The 23,439-nt window shown below is 42.1% G+C and overlaps 2 protein-coding genes and 1 long non-coding RNA gene across 3 annotated transcripts; 1 reads left to right on the top strand and 2 right to left on the bottom strand.

Moving 5' to 3' along the window:
• Window positions 1-4,755: 4,755 nt before the first annotated feature.
• Window positions 4,756-7,381, top strand: rps14 (ribosomal protein S14). The gene is made up of 5 exons (XM_018661937.2): window positions 4,756-4,870; window positions 6,144-6,295; window positions 6,855-7,016; window positions 7,114-7,190; window positions 7,275-7,381. The coding sequence occupies exons 2-5, from the start codon at window positions 6,147-6,149 to the stop codon at window positions 7,340-7,342; spliced, it is 456 nt and encodes a 151-aa protein (XP_018517453.1). The 5' UTR covers window positions 4,756-4,870; window positions 6,144-6,146; the 3' UTR covers window positions 7,343-7,381.
• Window positions 7,274-8,114, bottom strand: LOC127140833 (uncharacterized). The gene is made up of 2 exons (XR_007811318.1): window positions 7,495-8,114; window positions 7,274-7,442 (listed from the first exon to the last, which is right to left on the bottom strand). It is a non-coding gene; the product is annotated as an uncharacterized LOC127140833 (long non-coding RNA).
• Window positions 8,115-10,328: 2,214 nt separating this feature from the next.
• On the bottom strand, window positions 10,329-23,326 carry chm (CHM Rab escort protein). Its single transcript, XM_018661908.2, is given in 18 exon segments — window positions 10,329-10,728; window positions 11,739-11,884; window positions 13,577-13,622; window positions 13,624-13,676; window positions 14,920-15,016; window positions 16,187-16,250; window positions 16,326-16,433; window positions 18,513-18,590; window positions 19,725-19,947; window positions 20,040-20,151; window positions 20,497-20,613; window positions 20,718-20,864; window positions 20,951-21,009; window positions 21,179-21,294; window positions 21,597-21,721; window positions 21,861-21,933; window positions 22,148-22,214; window positions 23,181-23,326. Coding segments are annotated over 18 exon segments (1,896 nt in total). The 5' UTR covers window positions 23,233-23,326; the 3' UTR covers window positions 10,329-10,515.
• Between the last annotated feature and the right edge of the window lie 113 nt (window positions 23,327-23,439).

The raw sequence follows: 23,439 nt of genomic DNA, 5'->3' as shown, positions 1-23,439 counted from the left end.
CCGCGTTTCGCCGTTCACGGCTGCCAGGTTAGCTTCCCACTCTCCCGTGACTTGACTCAGACTTGTTACCTCTGTTAGCATTCCTCACTGGGAGCAATAGTGTCTGCTAGCCACAAGCTAACGAAACGCTGGCGGTGCCGACTTTGATATTCTGCGACTTTTGACCTGTTGTGTTCGTCTCAGAGGCTTTAAGCAGCTTTTTACCGTCGGGAGAATGTAGAACTTTGTACAATCCGATTCTTACTATGATGATGATGATGATATTATTATTCTCGATATATCGCATTTGTATATTTAAAAGCTTTTTAATGTTTGAATCAGACTTCCAGTGCTAGCGTTGTGTGAATCACCCTGTAGAGAACACATTGTGTATTATTAGCTCTATTATTTTTGTTAGTATGATATGCATTATAGAGTGTGACACAAGTTCCCTTAGCAACCACTGAATGTGTTCGCCACGGCGCCGCTGCCCTTCATTTTACTTGACATCTCGGTGCCATTTAGCGTCCCAGCTAAGGAAATACTCTGAACTGTGGAGGCTGAATGTGAGGTCAAAGGTCAACTGGGAGCTGTTTCCAACTGACCTGTGATAGAGAAGGGGGAGGGGTTTCTTTGATGATGTCACAATTGAATTACAGTGAACAGGGCGGGGCTACACTGCACCCATTTACTGTTAACAGTCTTAAAGCCCCACCCACTGCCAAAACCTGACAGGAAACGAGCAGAAAAAAGGTCAATGGCACTCGGAAAAAAATCTTTGCCAAATACGCTCAAATAAGCTCAAACAATAACACTAATGCTAATGCTAATGCTGCAGGATTACATACTCATCCGGCTTTTATGGCTTTCCAGTTATTTTTTAACTGATTGCTTCCCTAGAAAACAGTCCTGCAGGACTGAGCCTAAAACCAGGAAGTGAGTTAGCATGTTAGCACTTCCTGTTCCCTCGTCCCAAAGTCAGTGTGTTTCCGGTTAAATGTCTGAAATAAGGTCTGTGGTTTTAACACAAGCTCAAGACATTTTCAGGTTTTATTCTCCGACATAAAATGGGTCAGTAAATCCCCCACTCCTGATGTTTGAAGCTTTTACGTGTCTTAAAAAAGGCGGTTGCTAACGAGTGTCTAAATGAGACTACAGAGGTTGTCTGGGACGTTAACATGAAAACCCATCTACTCACCAGTCCACCTTTACAGCCTCGTTGTGTTTCTACTCACGCTCTTTCAAACTCTCACTAACTTTCTAAGAAGAAAGACTTTTGTAGAAGAGCTCAGAGCTAAATGAAATGACCAGTTGGAAGCTTAGTGGTGGAGACGTTGACGTCATGTGACCGTGGTGTAGTTGGTTTATAGCCTAACATTAGCTTCTTACTTCTGGAGATTGGATTTAGGCTTCAAACATCAGAACAGTGGTGTTCATCTGTGAAGATTATCTGATCAACTAAACCTGGAACGATCAGAAACTTTAGTTGGTCACAGTTTCTTTTCTGTGGAGGAACCAGGCTGAAGTCAGGTTGGACAGAAACACATCAGGAGTCTATACCAGGAACTCCTGATATTTTCATTCATTTTTCAGGCATTCTACAAGGATAAAATAATTAAGTCAAAAATGTGGATTCTGTTTTCATTAAAGCTTCTGAGATCGTTCTCTAAATGTCTGTCAGATTCACGGTCAGGTTCAGCCCTTCTCTTCAGATGAGAATGTGACTTGGGACTCCAAATGGTGCCTGCAGAGTGAATGGCTGTTTTCTACAGTAGACTAGTCTGTGTTTTCTAAAGCAACACCTCCACTTTGACCTTTTAAGACACTTGAAAGTATTATTTATCAGTGGTGGAAATCTTTGAGCACCGGGGACGCTGAGACAGTCCCCACAAATATCTGAGATGTCATTTTTTTAGAAATATTTTGGTGTTTATGCTTGAAACTGAAGAATTCATCTTAAAGTAGATTTCATGTTATTCCTATGAACTGATGCTACAATGTTTTTCCTGTGTTTTTACCAGATGTTCAGTGGGTGTGGCTGCTCCATATTTATCTTAATGAATCCAAAGCAGCGACCTCCGACCTCCAGTTCACCTGTGGAACGATTTATTCAGCCTGTTCAGGATTTAAGGATAATTTAGTGTTCAATGTTTCCTGGTCTTGGTTCCTGATTCTGATGCGTCAGACTCGGACAGGTGAGGGGTTGGAGGTCTCTGGTTTTTCCGCCTCACCTGCAGCACTGACATGATGGGAAACAGCAGGACTGACTTTATTTCACCCACACGAGCAGCAGGATGCAGTATTAGCACAGATAGCAGGCTTTCAACAAGCTAACGTGCTAATCTGTGGCTAGCATTCATTTGTTACAGTCTGGAATGCTGATAATGCTAACAAGCTAACGAAACTAGGAAACTAGGGTTGAACTGATACAGCTTTATGAAGCCTGATACTATGACTTATAGTTGTTTTTTATAGTTGTTTTATAGTTGTATTTTGACATTTCGATATTATTGCTTTTTCTGATCAGTCTAATAACTAATAACTTGCTGTAAGTTGTTAAGTTGTTAAATGGATTTGCGCTCTGCTGCGAACCTAAACACTCATTAAACATTAAACAAAAAATAACACTGAAGCTAAAGCTAAAAAGGTAAAAACTCAAAATAAAGCTTCTGTCAAACATGATGCTACCTTAGCTTGGGAAGAATGAAGAGAATAAAACAGATTGTTATGCTAACATTAACGTCAGCTTGTGAGCTAACAGTTATTCTACTCTTATGTGCAATAAAGTCGACACAAACCTACAAACATTTAAAATTTAATATATTGATGTAACTGCACTATTCATTTACGGTCACTTTCATTTATTTATTCACCAGGGACAGTGCACATTAATCAACATTGCAGTTTAGACTACAATGTCAATGTTAGGTAAGTTAGCTAAGAGGCTAATTTTCATTGGGCCATCTCCCTACAGTGTGATCTAAATACAGTTTAAAGTGTCAGACATGTTAATTATAAGTATATTATTTAGTCAGAAATATCAGAATCTGCCTTAAAAACCAAACAGTCATAGAATGTAAACTTGTCTCTGTGACATTAAGAATGACCACAGTCACGACCTCACGAACCAACCAAGTCTGTACAATCTTCTGAACATTTAAATAAACAATATTTACAATCTAATTTATTAATTTAACTATTTTATTTGTATTTTCTGTGCCTTCTATCTTCCTATATGATGTTATAAATGTAATGTGTTATAAATGTGTAGAAAACTAATCATAGACTTTATGTCATTAACTTAATAAAACAGTCAAATTTTAAGTGTTTTAAGTAAATATTAGAATAAAACCTTTAAGAATAAAACTGTTGATTTATATGTGTAATTGTAGAATTTATCTGTTTCTCTTCCAAAATATCTAGAAATGTGACTGTAGTCGTGACTTCATGTACCAACCAAACTCTGTACAACTTTTTGAGAATTTTAAAAAAAAACAAAACAAATTTTAATCACTCTTTTTTTCTTTTCTTTTTTTTAGATAACATCAATAGAAATTTTATGTCCCTACATTATGGTTTTGTTTCTCTATACTTTCCTGAATTCCTGAAAGCATTTTAACTTTAAACCTTTAATTAAAGTTTTGTATCAGTTCAAAGAGTGTGAGGCTCCTCTGCTCGCTGGGTGTTTGATGTTTGGTCTTTGGTTTTTGCTTCCAGAACCAGAAATGACAAGAAAACAATCAATAAATAAATTATCTGACAATAAATAAACATTCATGTTTTTAACGGCTTTTTTTGTTTATTTCTGTGTAGAAAAGTAAAATCAAAAGGTCAAAGGTCACGCAGGCCAGGGTCCTCGCTGTTTCCCATCCGTGATGGTCACGCTCTGCAAAAATCAATAATTAATGATCAATAATCAGCTCCTTCACATTCACTCAGCTTTTTCTACTATGATGGATATTGTACTGTACTGTATTAACTGGACTCTAATGCTGCATGCTCAGTGTGTAACTGTTTGAGAGGGAGAGTGTGTGTGTGTGTGTGTTTTTAATCTTTTTTCTTTTGTAGTTTTTTGAAGTATTTTCTTCTTCTGCATCGTGTTCAAAGTGTTTCTGTAAATAAACTGAGGTGGGTAAACGCTGCTGTCTGATTGGTCTGTTTCATTTCATTAAACTTTATCAATTCATCCAATAAAAACAAAACATCAGGTCATTTTTAGAAAATGTTCACCTCTGGTTTGACACAAATAAAAGTTTCAACATGTAAGAAAATGTTCACCATTAGATCATGTTTAATCTGCAGAGACTTTATTAAATACATTCCAATTATTATTATTTTATAGTGAAGGAAAATAATGGCTAACAATAATCACTCATAAATAATTACTGACAGCTATCAAGAAAAATGAATGTAGATAATCAGGTATAATGAGATTAATGTGCAGAATATAGAATTCAAAAGTTAAATAATATATTAAATTTGAAAGGAAAATATCTGTATTTCTCACGGCGAGCCAAAAATGAATAAACAGATAAATAATAACGTTCAATAATAATAATAATAATAATAATAGTAATTAAAAACCCTGTGACAAGACAATGTGAAAGCTGTTCAAAATAAGAAAATAATGTGAATAAATAATAATGGACATTTACTGATAATTATTAAAAATAAAATACCATGACAAGAAGTTATAATTATTATAAATAAAATAGAAATAAACATGAATTAAGACATAAAATAATGAACCTCGTCTGAACTTTAAATAAAGTTTCGTGTAGTGACCACGTGGCGGCAGCAGCTGCTTCCCGCGCTGCAGCTCCTCAACTTTGGCACCGGAAGCGGAAGTTCGTTCCTTTCTTGTTTCTGCTTGTTGAAGAGACGCTCGTAGGTGAGTCTCGCTCGGAGTTAAATCCTCTTTAAATCTGACTTTCAGGTGATCATCCGCTCATTTAACGTTTCTCTGATGAATCCGTGATGACGTTCGTGTCTGTTCGCGGTTAAATTGTTTCTCTGTGTGAAACTTAATGTCGGATTTTAGACGGTTTTTCCTCCTTTGTGTGTTGGTGACTGCGGCAGCACGACGCCATCTTAGCTCAGAGCGGAGAGTCCAGGAGCGGGAAAACAAACATTAGGTTTGGGTGAGTTGTTTCTAACAGATGAGGCAGGTGTGGTACAGAGGTTTCTGCATGTCAGAGGAAAACCGCGGGTAGAACTGGTCTTGGTGAGGTGGTGTCGGTCTGAAGAAGCTAACCGGCTAATGTAGCATAGCAGCTAACTGTGTCTCCGCTGTTCGTCGAGCTGGTTTCTCCGGTCGGTTCCAGGTCAGATCCTCGGTGTCTGCGCTCAGTCTCAGTCTGAGGAAACAGACTTTAGTCTCCGTGTTTGTCTGGAGACTCACCGACAGTCTGAGGCTGCGCAGTCCGGCCTGAGTGTGTGTTAGCCGGAGCTGCTGCCACCATGTGGGAGTGATCGCAGACTTTTCTGCAGGACGCAGAGTGTTTCTGTGTCAGACTGAGGCGGGTTCACTGGACTCTGATGGTCTCTCAGAACTGTTGAATCTGATCCTGAATCAAATTCAGCTCAGTGTTGATCCGGTTCTGGATCCGCTTCTGTTTGATTGATGATCGCAGGACGTGATCAGCTGCTGATGAATGTGATTTAAATGACACTGTGTCGAAGCCTCACCGCGATGTTTCACACACGGTGTGTGTGTTTAGAACACGGTGGAACAGTGTGTGTGTGTGTGTGTGTGTGTGTGTGTGTGTGTGTTCAGGTGAACCTGCATCAGGTGTTAGCTGAGCTGCTGCTAGCGTTAGCTCATGTTATTGAATAACTTCCTTCATCTGGTTTAAGATCAGAAACCTTGAGTCTCATGTTGATGATGTCATCTGTGAAGACTTCCTGTCAGTCTGAGCGTGTTGGTGTGACGGGTGACTGACTGGTGAACAGTCAGACTCAGGTGAGGGTCGTGATGCTCCTCAGGTCTCAGTCAGGGGTCAAAGGTCAGGTTCCTGTCGTAGAGAAGTGTGCCCGTGGCGGCGGCGGCCATGTTGACGCTGCAGTAAACTACAGATTCACCGTCACTGATGTTGATTCAAAGTGCTGAGTCTGTGGTGCAGTCAGGTGTTGACAGTTCTTCTTCTGTGGTGGATCTCATGCAGACGATGGCTCCTCGTAAAGGGAAGGAGAAGAAGGAGGAGCAGGTGATCAGTCTGGGTCCTCAGGTGGCCGAGGGAGAGAACGTGTTCGGTGTCTGTCACATCTTCGCCTCCTTCAACGACACCTTCGTCCACGTCACCGACCTCTCTGGGAAGTAAGTCCTGCCGCAAGGCATCATGGGAGCTATAGTCTCTGAGCCGTCACACACACACACACACACACACACACACAGGAGCTGATCTACATTATTGATCGTCATCAATATTTGATAGATGTTTGATCAGAAACCTGCGGAGGTTCAGTTTGATGTCACAAACAGGAAATGATTTGACTTGTGATCAGTTTTCTGTCAATACACTTATTGATTAATGCTTCAGCTCAGTTTTTTAGATGTTTCTCACTGTTATTGATGAATTAATCAGAAAATAATCAGATTAATACTGAATGATGAACGTCAACAGGAGACTGATGTTTTATTTTGAAAGTGTCTGTTTCCTGTTGATTTTCTAGTCAAACATCTGAAGTTTGTTTAAAGAGAAGAGTTTAAGTTATTGATTGTTTCTGCAGCTGATCCAGTTTGTTTGTTGATTATTGATGAGTCATTGTTATAAAGAGATTAATCAATAAGTGACTGCAGTTTATCTGATGCGTTGTTGTTACCTGTCTGTACCTGCGCTCTGATTGGTCTAACAGCTGCGTGTGTGTGTTTCCAGGGAGACGATCTGCCGTGTGACCGGTGGGATGAAGGTGAAGGCCGACAGAGACGAGTCGTCTCCGTATGCCGCCATGTTGGCGGCGCAGGACGTCGCTCAGCGCTGCAAAGAGCTGGGAATCACAGCGCTGCACATCAAGCTGAGGGCCACCGGAGGAAACAGGTAAACACACCTGAGCTGAGCCTGCTGCTGCACCTGTCCTCAGAGCTGATCTGAAGTCAGTCTGAGGTCTTACTGGTTCTGTGTGTCTCTGTTTCAGGACTAAGACTCCTGGTCCTGGAGCTCAGTCTGCTCTCAGAGCTCTGGCTCGATCCGGCATGAAGATTGGACGTATCGGTGAGTCAGAACCTAAACCTGAAACCAGGTCTGAGGGTTGTGTACCAGGATGTTTGTGTGTCTGACTTCCTGTTTGTTCCTCAGAGGATGTCACTCCAATCCCGTCGGACTCGACCAGGAGGAAGGGCGGACGCCGCGGTCGCCGTCTGTAAACGCCAAGATTTACCCACAATAAAAACGTTAAAGTCAAACTCTGTGCTCCGAGTCTCTGTCCACACACCTGATCATCAGTACACCTGATCATCAATACACCTGATCATCAATACACACACCTGATCATCAGTACACCTGATCATCAATACACACACCTGATCATCAGTGGTTCTCTCTGTTCAGTTTCAGATTTATAATAAACTGGTTCATTTCTTTCTTTGTTTCATGAGTTTTTTACTTGTTAAAACTGAATTTTTAAATGGTTCTGAAATGTTTGATTCATCTGTTAGTGTGTGTGTTACTGTGTGGTACTTTTACTCCAGTAAAGTATCTGATTACTTCTTCACAGTAACACTGGTATTCCAGCAGCTGGTAGAGATTTATAGAGATGTTTCTGTTAAACTCTGGTCAGAGTTTAAAATGTGATTTTAAGTTTTTCTATTTGAATAAAAATCACAGTTAAAGTTTTTTCATCTGTTCCTCACCTTCCTCACCTGGAGCTTTCGGTCACGCTACATGATCTTCCTCTGCAGTCTGACTAAAGGTTCCATGTCTTTGGTTTTATTTCAGGTCCAGTTGTTGACGTTAGGTTTTAGGTCTTTGTGATGTTTTTCGGTTTTTTATTTTTTATGACGACATGAAGAAAAACTTCAGCATGTGGAGGAAGAACAGAAGATTTGACTGAAAGCTGAAAGATGAAAAACAGAAACATGTCAGGAAGTCATCTCTCATCAATAATCAGTCCCTCCCCATAGCATCCACCAGGGGGAGAGACCCCTAACCCTAACCCGTAACACAATTTTATGACTTTTTGACCACATTTTTAATGGGTTAGTGTTATTCATCCTATTCTGACCCTATCCCTAACAGATAAGATGAAGAGCTAACCCTAACCCTAAAGAATAAGATGAAGAGCTAACCCTAATCCTAAAGTATAGGATGAAGAGCTAACCCTAACCCTAAAGAATGAGATGAAGAGCTAACCCTAACCCTAAAGAATGAGATGAATAGCTAACCCTAACCCTAAAGTATAGGATGAAGAGCTAACCCTAACCCTAAAGAATGAGATGAATAGCTAACCCTAACCCTAAAGAATGGAACATAGAGCTAACCCTAACCCTAACACAATTTTATGACTTTTTGACCACATTTTTAATGGGTTAGTGTTATTCATCCTATTCTGACCCTATCCCTAACAGATAAGATGAAGAGCTAACCCTAACCCTAAAGAATAAGATGAAGAGCTAACCCTAACCCTAAAGTATAGGATGAAGAGCTAACCCTAACCCTAAAGATGGAATGAAGAGTTAACCCTAACCCTAAAGAATGACATGAAGCGCTAACCCTAACCCTAAAGTATAGGATGAAGAGCTAACCCTAACCCTAAAGAATGAGATGAAGAGCTAACCCTAACCCTAACCCTAAAGTATAGGATGAAGAGCTAACCCTAACCCTAAAGAATGGAACATAGAGCTAACCCTAACCCTAACCCTAAAGAATAAGATGAAGAGCTAACCCTAACCCTAAAGATGGGAATGAAGAGTTAACCCTAACCCTAAAGAATGAGATGAATAGCTAACCCTAACCCTAAAGTATAGGATGAAGAGCTAACCCTAACCCTAAAGAATGGAACATAGAGCTAACCCTAACCCTAAAGAATGAGATGAAGAGCTAACCCTAAAGATGGAATGAAGAGCTAACCCTAACCCTAACCCTAAAGAATAAGATGAAGAGCTAACCCTAACCCTAAAGAATGAGATGAATAGCTAACCCTAACCCTAACCTAAAAGTAATAAGATGAAGAGCTAACCCTAACCCTAAAGAATGAGATGAAGAGCTAACCCTAACCCTAAAGAATGAAAGCTAACCCTAACCCTAAAGTATAGGATGAAGAGCTAACCCTAACCCTAAAGAATGAGATGAAGAGCTAACCCTAACCCTAACCCTAAAGTATAGATGAAGAGCTAACCCTAACCCTAAAGAATATAGAGCTAACCCTAACCCTAAGAATGGAACATAGAAGCTACCCTAACCCTAACCTAAAGAATAAGATGAAGAGCTAAAGTATAGGATGAAGAGCTAACCCTAACCCTAAAGAATGAGATGAAGAGCTAACCCTAACCCTAACCCTAAAGTATAGGATGAAGAGCTAACCCTAACCCTAAAGAATGGAACATAGAGCTAACCCTAACCCTAAGAATGGAGAGCTAACCCTAACCCTAACCCCTGAAGACTAACCCTAACCCTAAGAATGAGATGAAGAGCTAACCCTAACCCTAACCCTAAAGATGGGAATGAAAGAGCTAACCCTAACCCATGAAGAGCTAACCCTAACCCTGAAGAGCTAACCCTAACCCTAACCCTAAGAGAATGAAGAGCTAACCCTAACCCCCTAACCCTAACCCATGAAGAGATGAAGAGCTAACCCTAACCCTAAAGTATAGGATGAAGAGCTAACCCTAACCCTAAAGAATGAGATGAAGAGCTAACCCTAACCCTAACCCTAAAGTATAGGATGAAGAGCTAACCCTAACCCTAAAGAATGGAACATAGAGCTAACCCTAACCCTAACCCTAAAGAATAAGATGAAGAGCTAACCCTAACCCTAAAGAATGAGATGAAGAGCTAACCCTAACCCTAACCCTAAAGATGGGAATGAAGAGCTAACCCTAACCCTAAAGTACTGAATGGAGAGCTAACCCTAACCCTGAAGTATAGGATGAAGAGCTAACCCTAACACTAAAGAATAAGACGAAGAGCCAACCCAATTCCTAAAGAATTGAACGAAGAGCTAACTCTAAAGAAAAGAATGAAGAGCTATCCCTAACCTTAATACGTCACTCTATTGTTTGGGGTTACGTTTAGCTCTTCCTTCTATTCTTTTTGTGACATTTTGATGTTTCACATCACATTTTTAATCTTTATGGTGATTCTGAGTTTCAGATGAGGATTAATAAACTTACAGTTTCAATGAAGACACATGAGTTTGTTCCATTTGAAGCTTTAATGAGTTTGTTACAGTATTTAAATAATACAGGAAGCAGAAAACATAACAAATCATAGAAAAAAAATAGAGGTTTCAAACGAAGGCAACTTTGACCCACAATCCACTGTAGGAGGTTTTGGCTTCTGTGGAAGTTTTGTGTGTTTCTAGATAAAGAACTTGAACATGTTACTCCTCTGTTTGAAGGCTCTGCTCGTCCTCCAACGTCTCCTTCTCCTCTTTTCCCTCCTCCTCTTTTCCCTCCTCTTCCTCTTTCCCTTCCCCTGCCTCTTCCCCAGTGGAGGAGGAGGTATTCTCCCCATCGTAGATAATGTCCTCAGGGTTCGGAGCAGGAGGACAGAAATCTTCCTCTGGAAGAATCTTCTGGAAAATCGATTCTGCCTGAAGAAGCAGAGTCAGATAAAATAAAAATATTATATTTTATATAAGTATTATATTTATATTCAAGAATCATTAATCATCAAGTCAGAAACAAATTTGGTCAATGATTTATTATTTTGGTACCATACTATAATATCATCTTTTTATGACGTTATTGACACGATATTATACTATGACATTTTTTGACAGTTTACTATACTACGTTTTTTTGATGGTTTTTGACGCCTTACTATACTATGACATTTTTTGATGCTTATATACTATGACATTTTTTGATGCCTTAGTATACTATGACATTTTTTGATGCCTTAGTATACTATGACATTTTTCGACATTTTCTGACCATTTTTGATGCCTTACTGTACTACAACGTTTTTTTTGATGGTTTTTGACGCTTTATTATATTATGAAATTTTTTGACCGTTTTTAACACCATACGCTACTATGACGTTTTTGGACTGTTTTTGGACACTTTACTATAGTACAACGTTTTTTGGATGATTTTTGATGGGTTACTATACTATGACATTTTTTGAACATATTTTCACCGTTTTTGACGCCTGACTATACTATGACACTTTGTTGATGATTTGTGACGCTTTACTATACTATGACGTTTTTGGACTGTTTTTGACGCTTTACTATAGTACGTTTTTTGGATGATTTTTGATGGGGATTTTTTAACATATTTTCACCGTTTTTGACGCCTGACTATACTATGACACTTTGTTGATGATTTGTGACGCTTTACTATACTATGACATTTTTTGACCATTTTTGACAATTTTTGATGCCTTACTATGACATTTGTGATGGTTTTCGACGCCTTACTCTACTACAAAGTTTTTTTTGGTGGTTTTTGACGCTTTACTATACTATGACATTTTTTGACCGTTTTTGATGCCTTACTATGGTTCACAGCTGTGGACGACCATCCTGTGTGACCATGGCAACAAGCAGCCAATGAACAGTTAGTCAGAGTTTGAGCTAGTTGTATGTGTGCCTCTCACCTGTTTGATGGTGTGATCATGACCCAGACTTCCATCCGGTCCGGAGCACACATACACATTAGACGGGAGGTTGTGACCTTCGACCTCCACCCCAGATCCGTCAGCCATGTTGAAGTACAGACACCAGAGGACAGACGGACGCATCTCTACAGACAGAAACACAGAGCTGCAAGTTACTCACCTGCTGATTCACCTGAAGTACCTGGACTCAGACCTCACATTAATGTCTACAGATGTTTTTGTTGTGTTTTTTTATCTGGAGAGATATGGGAGGGGGCAACATTAGCAGCAACTAACATTAGCAGCAGCTAACATTAGCGAGCTAACTGAAAACACAAAGGCCTCAGAGTTCACAGTTTGTCCACTGAAACACAGGAACTGATGTCAGATGTTTCTGGGACCAGTAACTGTAATCCCTTACATTACTGTTGGTGTAATCAGATTACTGTGATTACACTGATCTGATGGTTTAACATGGCCACCTGAGCTCCACTTCAAAAGGACAGGAAGAGAGGAAAAGAAAGGAGAGAAGAGAATGAGGTGTCCGGTGTAAAATGTCAGAGACTGTTGGCAAATATCAGTTTTTTTGGGGGGCGGGGCAGACTGTCAGGACCAGGCTATAAAAACATCTGGACGTTGCTGAATCATCATTTTTCACTGTGGGGAAATAAAACTAAAACAAATCTTATTTTATACTGAACAAGAGTCAAACTGTTGATTAAAGATTAAACTTTTTTTCCTCAGATTATCTCAAACTGAAATCAGACAAAGATGATGTTATCTCCACACTGACCCACAGAGGGTGCTGTTTACCAGGTTTATGGTCCTCAGACCCACAGATCCTCCAAAAGCACCCTACAAACTTCAAAGTTCTCCTAGAATATAATTCAGTGTTCTGTCTACAGTGATAAAACCAATGGAGGTAAAATAATAAATGAGAGGACTGTAGTGGTCAGAGCAGCAAATGAAGTATCTAATCTAATCTGATATTTGTTCTAATATCTGAGCGTCTTCACTGTTGACTCCTGTTTTTAGTTCCTGTTTTATTTCCATCTGACAGCAGCTCTGTGGAAGTATACTGAAGCCTTAAATGTCAGAGTCAGATAAAATGTCAGATTAACATAGAGAAACACTGAGGGGTCCACACACATACACACACACAGATTTAGTCCACTTTGGGGACTCGTGTAAAAACCTCTCTCTTCAGGGACGTCAGGCGGAGATCTTCATCAGATACAAACATTAAATTAAACCTGAAGTCTAGGGTTGAGTCGTCAGACTCAGTGTTCACTTTATTAGGTACAGAGAGAGATGGCCAATACAACAGAAAATATGATCACCATTTTGTTCCTATATTGATCGATATTATCAGGATATTTATCGCGATCTATAATCTGTGAGTTTCCTGAAGAAACCAGTTAAACAACAAAAACGTGAAACATGAACTCGTCATCTCATCTGATAATAATAATAATAATAATAACAACGACAATAGTAATGGTAATAATAATTAGCTGCAGCTGACTGATCAGAGTCTGAGCTGCAGTTTAACAGAAACGTGACAGAGAATCTTTTCTCCTCCTCCCTCATCACCTGTAATAAATCTTTACACCTGCATCCATCCATCCTCAGAGTGTGTGTGTGTGTGTGTGTGTGTGTGTGTGTGTGTGTGTGTGTGTGTGTGTGTTCCTGGAGGTTGTTCCTGTTATAATTAAAACCACAGAAGAAAGTGATGAATGAATTAAAGACAAAGAAGAGGAGGAGGAGGTCACAGAGTAGAGAAAGTTTTCAGAGGGGGTGTGTGTGTGTCTGTGTGTGTGTGTGTGTGTGTGTGTTACCTTGGTCATGTGACTCTGGCGTGTGGAACATCCTGGTAACCATCGGGGGACAGGTCGTCGTAGGCGGAGCCGACTGACTGACAGGTGAGGTGGACCAGATCTGCAGAGAGACAGGAAGCGGTGACTGACGTCTCCATGACAACGGACAGGCTGACAGCGGTTGCTGTGGTAACAGGCTGTGAAGCAGTTTGTGTGGTTTTGGTCTGGAAACATTAAATTATCTCCACACTGAAGCTCTGTCCCATCGATCCTCCTTATATACTACCCTGATCATCTCAAGACCTCCTCCAGAGCTCATCAAGAACCCTTGAGACTCTCTAGACCAGTAGATCAGGTTCTCCTCAGAACCTCCTGCTAAAGGTCTGTAAAATCTGTCTCTTGAAAAATGTTCCCTGGAAACCTTTCAAGGACCCTTGAATCCTGCTCAGATTTAATGTTTAAATTCAGATTCAGATAAAACAACATTCAGACAGTGAAGTTAGAGGAAGTAAGAGATGAAACCTGAAAGACTCTACTGTGCGTGTGTGTGTGCGCAAGAGAATGTGTGTGTGTGTGTTTAGATAAATGGTGTTTTGTTTTCCAGGCGTTCAGGCCCACTGACTCAGTAACCAATCACACTGCGGCATCAGGACGACACAGAGGAGGAAGATGATGATGATGATCTGACAGGCGGAACACACACACAGCAGGAGTGTGAGTGTGAGTGTGTGTGTGTGGTGTGTGTGTGTGTTGGTCATTAATCAGTGTTTCTGTTGGATTCATCAGTTTCTCTTCAAGGACACTGCAGAGTCTCAGACTATCAGCCATCATCTGCTCATTACTGTAACACTGTGGAGGAATAACAGTTCCAAAACCTCCTCAAGGACCTCCTCAAGGACATCCTCAAGGACCTCCAAACCTCCTCAAGGACCTCCTCAAGGACATCCTCAAGGACCTCCAAAACCTCCTCAAGGACCTTTTGTTCTCATAGGAACTGAACACGTGTAGTTTAAGATGCAGACAGACGAGATGATAAAAAGAGAAAGAGCAGATCAGATTAAATAAGATGTGACGAGATGAAACGAGATGAAATGAGATGAAACGAGATGAAATGAGATGAAATGAGATGAAATGAGATGAAATGAGATGAAATGAGATGAAATGAGATAACTGACATCAGAATGAGAAGAGATCAGAGAGAGAATGACACAGGATGTGATGAAGATATGAAACAAAACGAGATAAAGCGAGATGAGATGAAATCAGAATAAAAAATCAAACTATTGAGAGAGATGAATTAAAACAAAGATAAAACCCTGAAACTGAGTTAAAAGAACAGGTAACAGTCCAGGTGTGTCACTCACAGGTTCCAGGCATGCAGGTCATCGTGGACGGACAGAGCTCCACCATCTTCACCGCCGGACACCCCGCTGTGATTGGAGGAACTGTTACCACGGAAACCTGACCATAGAGACAGAGACAGGTAAAAAAACAGATTAGACTCATTACTGAACACTGCAGGCTAACACACACACACACACACACACACACTCAGATCTATAAAACATCATAATTCCCTGACCAAACTTAATTCAATATTTCAATATTTAACTCTCACCTAATTAGTGAAGGTGTGTGTGTGTTACTGTGTGATGTGTGTTACTGTGTGTGTGTGTGTGTGTGTGTGTGTGTGTGTGTGTTCAGACAGGTGAACAAGAGGATTTTCTTTCTTCAGTAATTGACTCTTTTCTTTGACTTTATTCGTCTCTGATTTTCTTCTTCACTTCATTAAAATCAATCCCAGAATTCTCTGGGGCTGAAGGACACTGTGACTTCTGACCTGAAACTCTCTGTGACCACCTGGTCAGTGTTACCTGTAGGTTCACTTGAGGCAGATACACTTTACTGTTCATTTCCTGTGTGTGTTTCAAAATAAAAGTGGTGGGAGATAGTTGTGTTAACTTTGTTCGATTATTAGCAACAACGCAAATATGTTGACGTTAGCATCTTTGTTTAGGATCGAGCAGTACCTCTTCCTGTGTATGTGTCAAAATAAAAGCAGCAGTGGGAGATGATGTTTGTGTTGCTTATTAGCATTAAAGATAACAAGCTGATATTTAGCATCTTGGTTTCGCAAATTAGCTTTTTAGCATGCTAACATTAGCATTAGCACTATTTAACACGTTGCTGCTTGGTGAAAAAAGCCGATGGTAGTCTCAGTACTCTGAGTAGTATCACAGTGAATAGAGAGTACTCTGAGTACTCTCAGCAGCACCACTTCCTGTGTATGTTTCAAAATAAAATCACCAGCGGGAAACAACATTTCTGTTAAGAATCATTTTGAAACTTTGCACAGATAAAGTTTGATTATTAACAACTGAAGGCTGAAGGTAAGCAGGCTAGCAGGCTAACAAGCTAACATGGTGATGTTTAGCGTATTAGCTTGTTAGCATGCTAACATCGGCTAAGGATCATGTCAAAAGTAAAAATTAAGCTTCTGTTGACAAAAAACACTGATTAATCATTTTCATCATTAATTGATCTGTTGATTAGTTTCTTCGTTAATCGATCAGTTGTTTGTCAATCAGCTGATCACAGCGTGCAGCAGGTGTGTGATCAGGTGGTATTTACCTGTTGGTCTGAGTCACTGGGCAGAACCGAGCGGTCTGTTATCAGGACTGCTCTGCTGAGGAGCCTGCACACACACAGGAAGTTACATCACCACACACAGGTAAACACAGGTAAACACCTCTGCTCTGTAGGGCCTCACCTGGGGGGCGTGGCCACCTTCTTCCTGTCCGCCGCCACGTAGCCGTCCTCCACCACAAAGTGGCTGCAGCTGATTCGCTGTCCTCGGCTGTCAATCACCGCCGTACACCTGAGACACAGAGTTAGCAAGGAGGTGTATTTACTGATATTTACTGTGTAGTACTGCGTAGTACAGTGTTGTACTGTGTAGTACAGTGTTGTACTGTGTAGTACAGTGTTGTACTGCGTAGTACAGTGTTTGTTTTGTCACAGAATCTTCAGTTTCTAATAAATTAATCTTTAAATAAATAATCTTGTGGATTCTTTGGATCATTCTTTTGTCATCTGAGCTTCAGTCAAATCTGAGTCTTTGAGTCTTTGAATCTAGACGGACCCTCAGAGCTGAGCAGCTGATGAAGCTTCTCTGCTCAGTGAGTTTTAATGAAGATCTCTGCTTTAAATCTGAGCTTCACTTTAACACTATAAATCTGTCAACACCCCCCCGAGGAGCTCTGAATCCTATTATTGGGAATAATGATGCGAACAGAAGCTCATCCATAACCTCTGACAGACAGACAGACACACAGCAGTAGAAGGTCACACCACACACATCAACACACCACAGTAAACCACCTGTGCAAGTCTCATTCAGACCTGCTGAGACCTGGAGGGTCCTGGATCAGGTCTCAGGTCTTTGTTCTGGTTTAGATGTGGTTTCTGGTTCAGTAACAGATGAGGTGTCAGGAGTTTCATGTAGCAGCTTGTTTCAGGTACCCCCCCACCCCACCGCCTCTTCCACAGAACTGATCCAGAGTCAGATTACAGTAGAAACCTGTTTATGTTCAACCTTCACTGGAACTTTAAACATGTGTACAAACTGTAAACATGTGAACAGACCCTGATCCGACAGAGAGGAGGAACCTGACTCGGTCTGACCCGGTCTGAACTGGTCTAACTCAGTCTGAACTGGTCTGAACTGTTCTAACTCAGTCTGAACTGTTCTAACTCAGTCTGAACTGGTCTGAACTGTTCTAACTCAGTCTGAACTGGTCTAACTCAGTCTGAACTGGTCTGAACTGTTCTAACTCAGTCTGAACTGGTCTAACTCAGTCTGAACTGGTCTGAACTGTTCTAACTCAGTCTGAACTGTTCTAACTGTCTAACGTCAGTCTGAACTGGTCTAACTCAGTCTGAACTGGTCTAACTCAGTCTGAACTGGTCTAACTCAGTCTGAACTGTCTGAACTGTCTAACTCAGTCTGAACTGTTCTAACTCTCTGAACTCTAACTCAGTCTGAACTGGTCTAACTCAGTCTGAACTGTCTAACTCAGTCTGAACTGTTCTAACTCAGTCTGGTCTAACTCAGTCTAACTGGTCTGGTCAGTAACACTGTGGGTTTTCAGCTCGATCAGCTGCCTGCTCTCTAACAGGCTAATGTCTCCATGACAACAGATGATGTGTGTGTGACCTTCTACAGGTCACCTGTGTGTGTCAATCAATCATTCAATCAGGAGGACGACAGGGCAAACAATGATAGAGAGACACTGAGAGAGACAGGGAGAGAGAGACACTGAGAGAGAGAGAGACAGAGAGAGAGAGAGAGAGAGAGAGAGAGAGAAGAGAGAGAGAGACACTGAGAGAGAGAGAGAGAGAGACACTGAGAGAGAGAGAGAGAGAGAGAGAGAGACACACTGAGAGACAGAGAGAGAGAGAGACACTGAGAGAGAGAGAGAGAGAGGAGAGAGAGAGACAGAGAGAGAGAGACACTGAGAGAGAGAGAGAGAGAGAGACACTGAGAGAGAGAGAGAGAGAGAGAGAGACACACTGAGAGACAGAGAGAGAGAGACACTGAGAGAGAGAGAGAGAGAGAGAGAGAGAGAGAGAGAGACGGGGGGGCGATCAGAGGTTAAATTATGACCTCATTTCCTCCATAAATTGAATATTTCACTGATCATAAATTATCGTCCAATCACTGCTCTGAACAGGAAGGTCACACACACACACACACACACACACCTGTGTTACCTGTGTTATTAACCTGTGATTAATGAGACCGGTGTTTTACAGCTGTGATGATAAAACATCTGTGAACGCTGACATCACATCAGCTGTGACTCACAGGTCAGAGGTCACACTGCTGTTTGATAAAATAAACCCAAACCAGCAGTCATGAGTAATCAGATTACAGAGAGTAGAGTAATCAGATTACCTGTTGGTGTCCCTGTGGACCAGCAGACAGTGGACTGAGTGTCTCAGACAGTAGATTCCTCCGAACACAGCACACATCCTGAAACACACAGCAGCAGGTGAGTCACAGGTATCATCCAATCAGCATCAAGGAAACATCTGCAGCTCAGTTAGAGTCAAACACGTTAATAACAGTCCACAGGAAACTGATCAACACTTCTGATCAGCAGATTTTCACAATAAAAGCTTCATTTAAAAAACACAAAGAATTACAGGTGTTTGTGTTGATTGACAGGAGTCTCAGCCAATCAGAGGTCTGTCTGCCTGTCTGTCTCTCTGTCTGCCTGTCTGTCTCTAACTCCCCCTCCCTGTAATGAATAACATCATTACAGCTCACTTCATACCTCACATCTCAAGGAAGTTAAAACTATGACCTGGATGAATGAGAATATTCACAGGCTTCATAACTCACAGTATTTAAGACATGATGACAGACTGCTGAACAACTGTATGTGTGTGTGTGTTACTGTGTGGTTTTTAAATAAAGTTATGATTCTATAAATAAAACTCAACGTTTTCTGTTTTTATTGATTGAACAATGAAATATAATCAATATTGATATATAACAAATGTACAGATCACATTCATTTATTCATCAATAACTTCTCATCAATAACTCAAAGTGAGAACAAAGATTTTATTTAAAATATTTATATTATATATATATATTATATATATATATATTTCAAGTCAGATTTTACACAGAAACTAAAAACATCCAGTGTTAACATGATGACTCTGTGTGTGTGTGTGTGTGTGTGTGTGTGTGTTGAGTAATTTCCTGTGAGGATGATCTAATATGTAAATGAGCAGAGCCCTGGGCGACTCCCTCCTCATTAATATTCATGTTCTGTTCTAATGAGACAGCAGCGTCTCCATGACAACCACCTCATCTGTCTCCATAGAGACCACAGGACTCTGACAGCTACTGACAGTACTTCTGTAGTACTGCAGAGTAGTACTGTCAGAACTGTACACATACAGTACACTGACTGTGATGTAAAGTATTAACCTGATACTACCAGTACAGACAGACAGAGAGAGAGACAGAGAGACAGGTAAACACACAGACAGACAGACAGACAGACAGACAGACAGACAGGTAAACAGACAGACAGACAGAGAGAGAGACAGACAGACAGACAGGTAAACAGACAGACAGACAGGTTCTTACCTACAGAAACACTGTGGTATCTCTCCGAGGCCATACACAGGAAACAGGAAGGGCGTGTTGCCGTAGCGACCCAAGCAGCGCAAGAAGTGACGCGTGGAGGCGAGTCCCACCTCTGTGGGCGCGTCCTCTGTCACCATGGCGATGGAGTGAAGCAGGAAGTGCTGCAGGTTGTCACCAAGCTGCTGGTCACGCAGGAATTCCAAATATGGCTGACCGTTGTAGGCTGGAGGGTGACACAGGACTACATTACCCAGAATTCCCTGAGGTTACATTTGTAGGTACGAATGTCCTGATGATGTCAGCAGGTAGACTCACCTTGCTGCTCCTCCGTCTCCTCCACACAGGAAGTGAGGAAACGCATTAACTTCCTCTTTTCTACGACGGACAGCTGACGACTCGCAAACACGTCAGCTCTACTGCAGGGCACCTGACAGACAGACAGGTACAGACAGACAGACAGGTAACACGTCAGCTCTACTGCAGGGCACCTGACAGACAGACAGGTACAGACAGACAGACAGGTAACACGTCAGCTTTACTGCAGGGCACCTGACAGACAGACAGGTACAGACAGACAGACAGGTAACACGTCAGCTCTACTGCAGGGCACCTGACAGACAGACAGGTACAGACAGACAGACAGGTAACACGTCAGCTTTACTGCAGGGCACCTGACAGACAGACAGGTACAGACAGACAGACAGGTAACACGTCAGCTTTACTGCAGGGCACCTGACAGACAGACAGGTACAGACAGACGGATGGTACCCACCTGCTCCACGTTGCCGTGGCGATAGGTGAGTATCCTGGTGACGTTCTTGAACTCTGCGTAGCGGCTGACGTTTGACTTGATGAGCAGATCGACCAATGAGCCTCGAGAATACATCAGCTGGAGGAAGAGAAGAAGAAACTTTGTCTGATTCACTGACCAATCACGCGTCAGTAAGGCACGCCGAGCGATACGATTGGCTGGTGTTGTTTATGTGTCGTTACCTTGGAGACGAGGTCGATGTTGAAGCGGCGTCCTTCCTTCACCAGCTGAGTGTAGCTGATCTTCTTCTTGGTTGGCTCTGATTGGCTCTGAGCAGCTGGGGGGTGTGACTGGTCTGCCTCTGGCCCCGCCCCCTCTGGGTGAGCAGCCTGTGATTGGACGAAAACATCTGTCTGTCAGCTGTCTGTGCTGATTACCCATCATGCAGAGCTGCGATCAGGGACGTCCTCCTCACCTGTCCCTCCTCCTCAGGTGTCTCCTCTGCTTCCTCTTTTGTTTCTTCCTCCTTTGGATCTGGAATAAAAACAACAACTGTAAATCTTGGACTCTGGACTCTGGATCCAGAATCCAGGATCCAGGATCCTGGATCCTGGATCCTGGATTCTGGACTCTGGACTCTGAAGTCTGGATTGAATCAGTGAAGAATCAATACTTAATATTGATTATGTGATCAGATTCAAACCTGCAGATTGTGTCTCTGATGTTTCTTTAGCAGCGTCTTCATCACCAGCTGCTGCTGCTTCTTCTGTGGTGTTTGGAGGATCAGGACTCTGAGCTTCCTCCTCCTCGTCTTCCTCACTGGAAACAGATGACGTCATCACTGTACTGACACATCATCATGATGTCACACTGACCTTTGACCTTTGACCACCAAGCAGAAACTCTACACTTCCTGCAGGTGAACACCTGGTTCACACCTGCACCTCTAACCTTTGAATTTGAGACATTTGTCTGTAATCACAATCAAACTCGCTGTGGTAAAACCACAGACGTGTCCAGGTGCATGCTGGTCCTCTACCTGCAGTGCTGCAGTTTCTACTAAAGAAAGTCACCTGTGAGAGAAAACACTGAATCTCATCAACACCTGACTTCAGTTTTACCTGGTGAAACAGAACACCTGCAGGTTACTGATGGAGGCGGAGTCAGAGTTAGACAGGTAGATCAGCTCCTCCCCTTCCTCTAACAGGCTCGACCAATCCTGGATCTCCTCAGGCTGAGACTCCTCCTAACACACACACACACACACACACACACGTCACTTCCTGCTTCCTGTCAGCAGCAGTAAAATCCTCCATGTTTGTAGTTTTCCTGCAGGAACATGGAGGAGACCTGAGCAGCCAATCAGAGCGCAGCGTTGTACTCACATGGTGCTGTTGTATCCAGGTGAGCAGGCCGTTGAAGGTGAAGCTCGCCCAGTTCGCTGCGTAATAACTCCTCCTGAAAACACACACAGGAAGCTGTCACTTCACCCTGAGGACACACCTTTCACAATAAAAGCCTGGCTACAGAAACATTTATATATATATATTATTTCCAGTCAGTCTGATCAGTCATCTGGACTTTGGTTTGATCAGCTGGTTAAAGATTTGATCGACTGATTGATACGTGTAGGTGATCAGTTTCTGGTTTATTGATCAGGATCAGGACCGACCTGTCGACGTGGAGAACTCTCTGTCCGACTCTGGAACAGGCTGCTGCTACCACCGACTCAGCAAGACCTGCACACAATCAATAATCACTGATCAATAACCTGTCATCGGTGATCTGTGATGGGACTGAGAGGAGGAGAGGAGGAGAGGAGAGGAGGAGAGGAGGAGGGGAGAGAGGAGGAGAGGAGAGGAGGAGAGGAGGAGAGGAGGAGGAGAGGAGGAGGGGAGAGGAGGAGGGGAGAGAGGAGGAGAGGAGGAGAGGAGAGGAGAGAGGAGAGAGGAGGGAGAGAGGAGGAGAGGAGGAGGAGAGGAGAGAGGAGGAGAGGAGGAGGAGGAGAGGAGGAGACTCATAATTACAGTCCATCATCTCTAAATGGAAACAGACTGTGTTTATTTGCTTCACGTGAGTAAATGTTGATCATTTTATTCGTCAGCAGGTGAATGAACAGTCACGTGAGCCTGTGTCTCTGCTCAGGTGTGAACTCAGTCCAGATCCAGTGAAACTCTGACAGTGTGCTGATTCATAATACCAAAGGTAAACACTGTTAGCATCAGTTAGCATGCTAACACATTAGCTTCCAGTCAAACTTACACTGTTAGCATCATAATAACATCACGTGACCACCGCAGCTCTCATTAGCCTGTTAGCAGCAGAGGAACATCAGGGCTCAAACTACCGGAGCTAACGTCGTCTGCGGAGACGGCTCCGGTAAACTCGTTAGCTCCGGTAAACCCGTTAGCTCTGCTGTTGACACGTCAGCAGCTTTAAAACGGACTGATGTTCGTTAACATTCGGGTTTTACCGGAGCTAACTTAGCAGCCGGGGCGTTAGCTGCTAGCTGCTGTCATTGAAAATGAATGAGCCGTTAGCCGCTAGCTAATACCCAGGCTAACTCCAGCCTTTGTCCCGGTTCGGACCGGTTTAAAACGAGATTCCGGGACGTTTTGGACCAAGCCGTCATCAGACCGAACAAAGACACGTTCGCACACACGGACCGGATCAGAACACGAGATAAAGCCAAGGTGTTGGTTTACCTGTGCCCAGAATGACGACGTCAAATTCAGACGGCAGATCCTCGGCGGCCATGTTGTTAGCAGAGAAATACAGTCACGTGACAGGAACAGTTACTCACTGATCGATCACTGATCAATAATAATCAAGTACATACACAATACAATATAAATACAAATCATTTCTTTCTTATTTTTCTGTTTGTACAGATAAAAATCAACGATCATACTTTTAGAAACATTTTAAAACATGGAAACAGAAATAAATGCTGGTGATTTTCAT

This window comes from Lates calcarifer, unplaced genomic scaffold, assembly GCF_001640805.2.
Source record: "Lates calcarifer isolate ASB-BC8 unplaced genomic scaffold, TLL_Latcal_v3 _unitig_5086_quiver_549, whole genome shotgun sequence".
NCBI lineage: Eukaryota > Metazoa > Chordata > Actinopteri > Centropomidae > Lates > Lates calcarifer.
This window is presented reverse-complemented; position numbering and strand designations above follow the sequence as displayed.

Coding starts and splice junctions, on each gene's coding strand:
- rps14 (XM_018661937.2), top strand. CDS start 6,147: ATGGCTCCTCGTAAAGGGAAGGAGAAGAAGGAGGAGCAGGTGATCAGT. Junction 6,296..6,854: donor GTCACCGACCTCTCTGGGAA/GTAAGTCCTGCC, acceptor GTGTGTTTCCAG/GGAGACGATCTGCCGTGTGA. Junction 7,017..7,113: donor AGGGCCACCGGAGGAAACAG/GTAAACACACCT, acceptor TCTCTGTTTCAG/GACTAAGACTCCTGGTCCTG.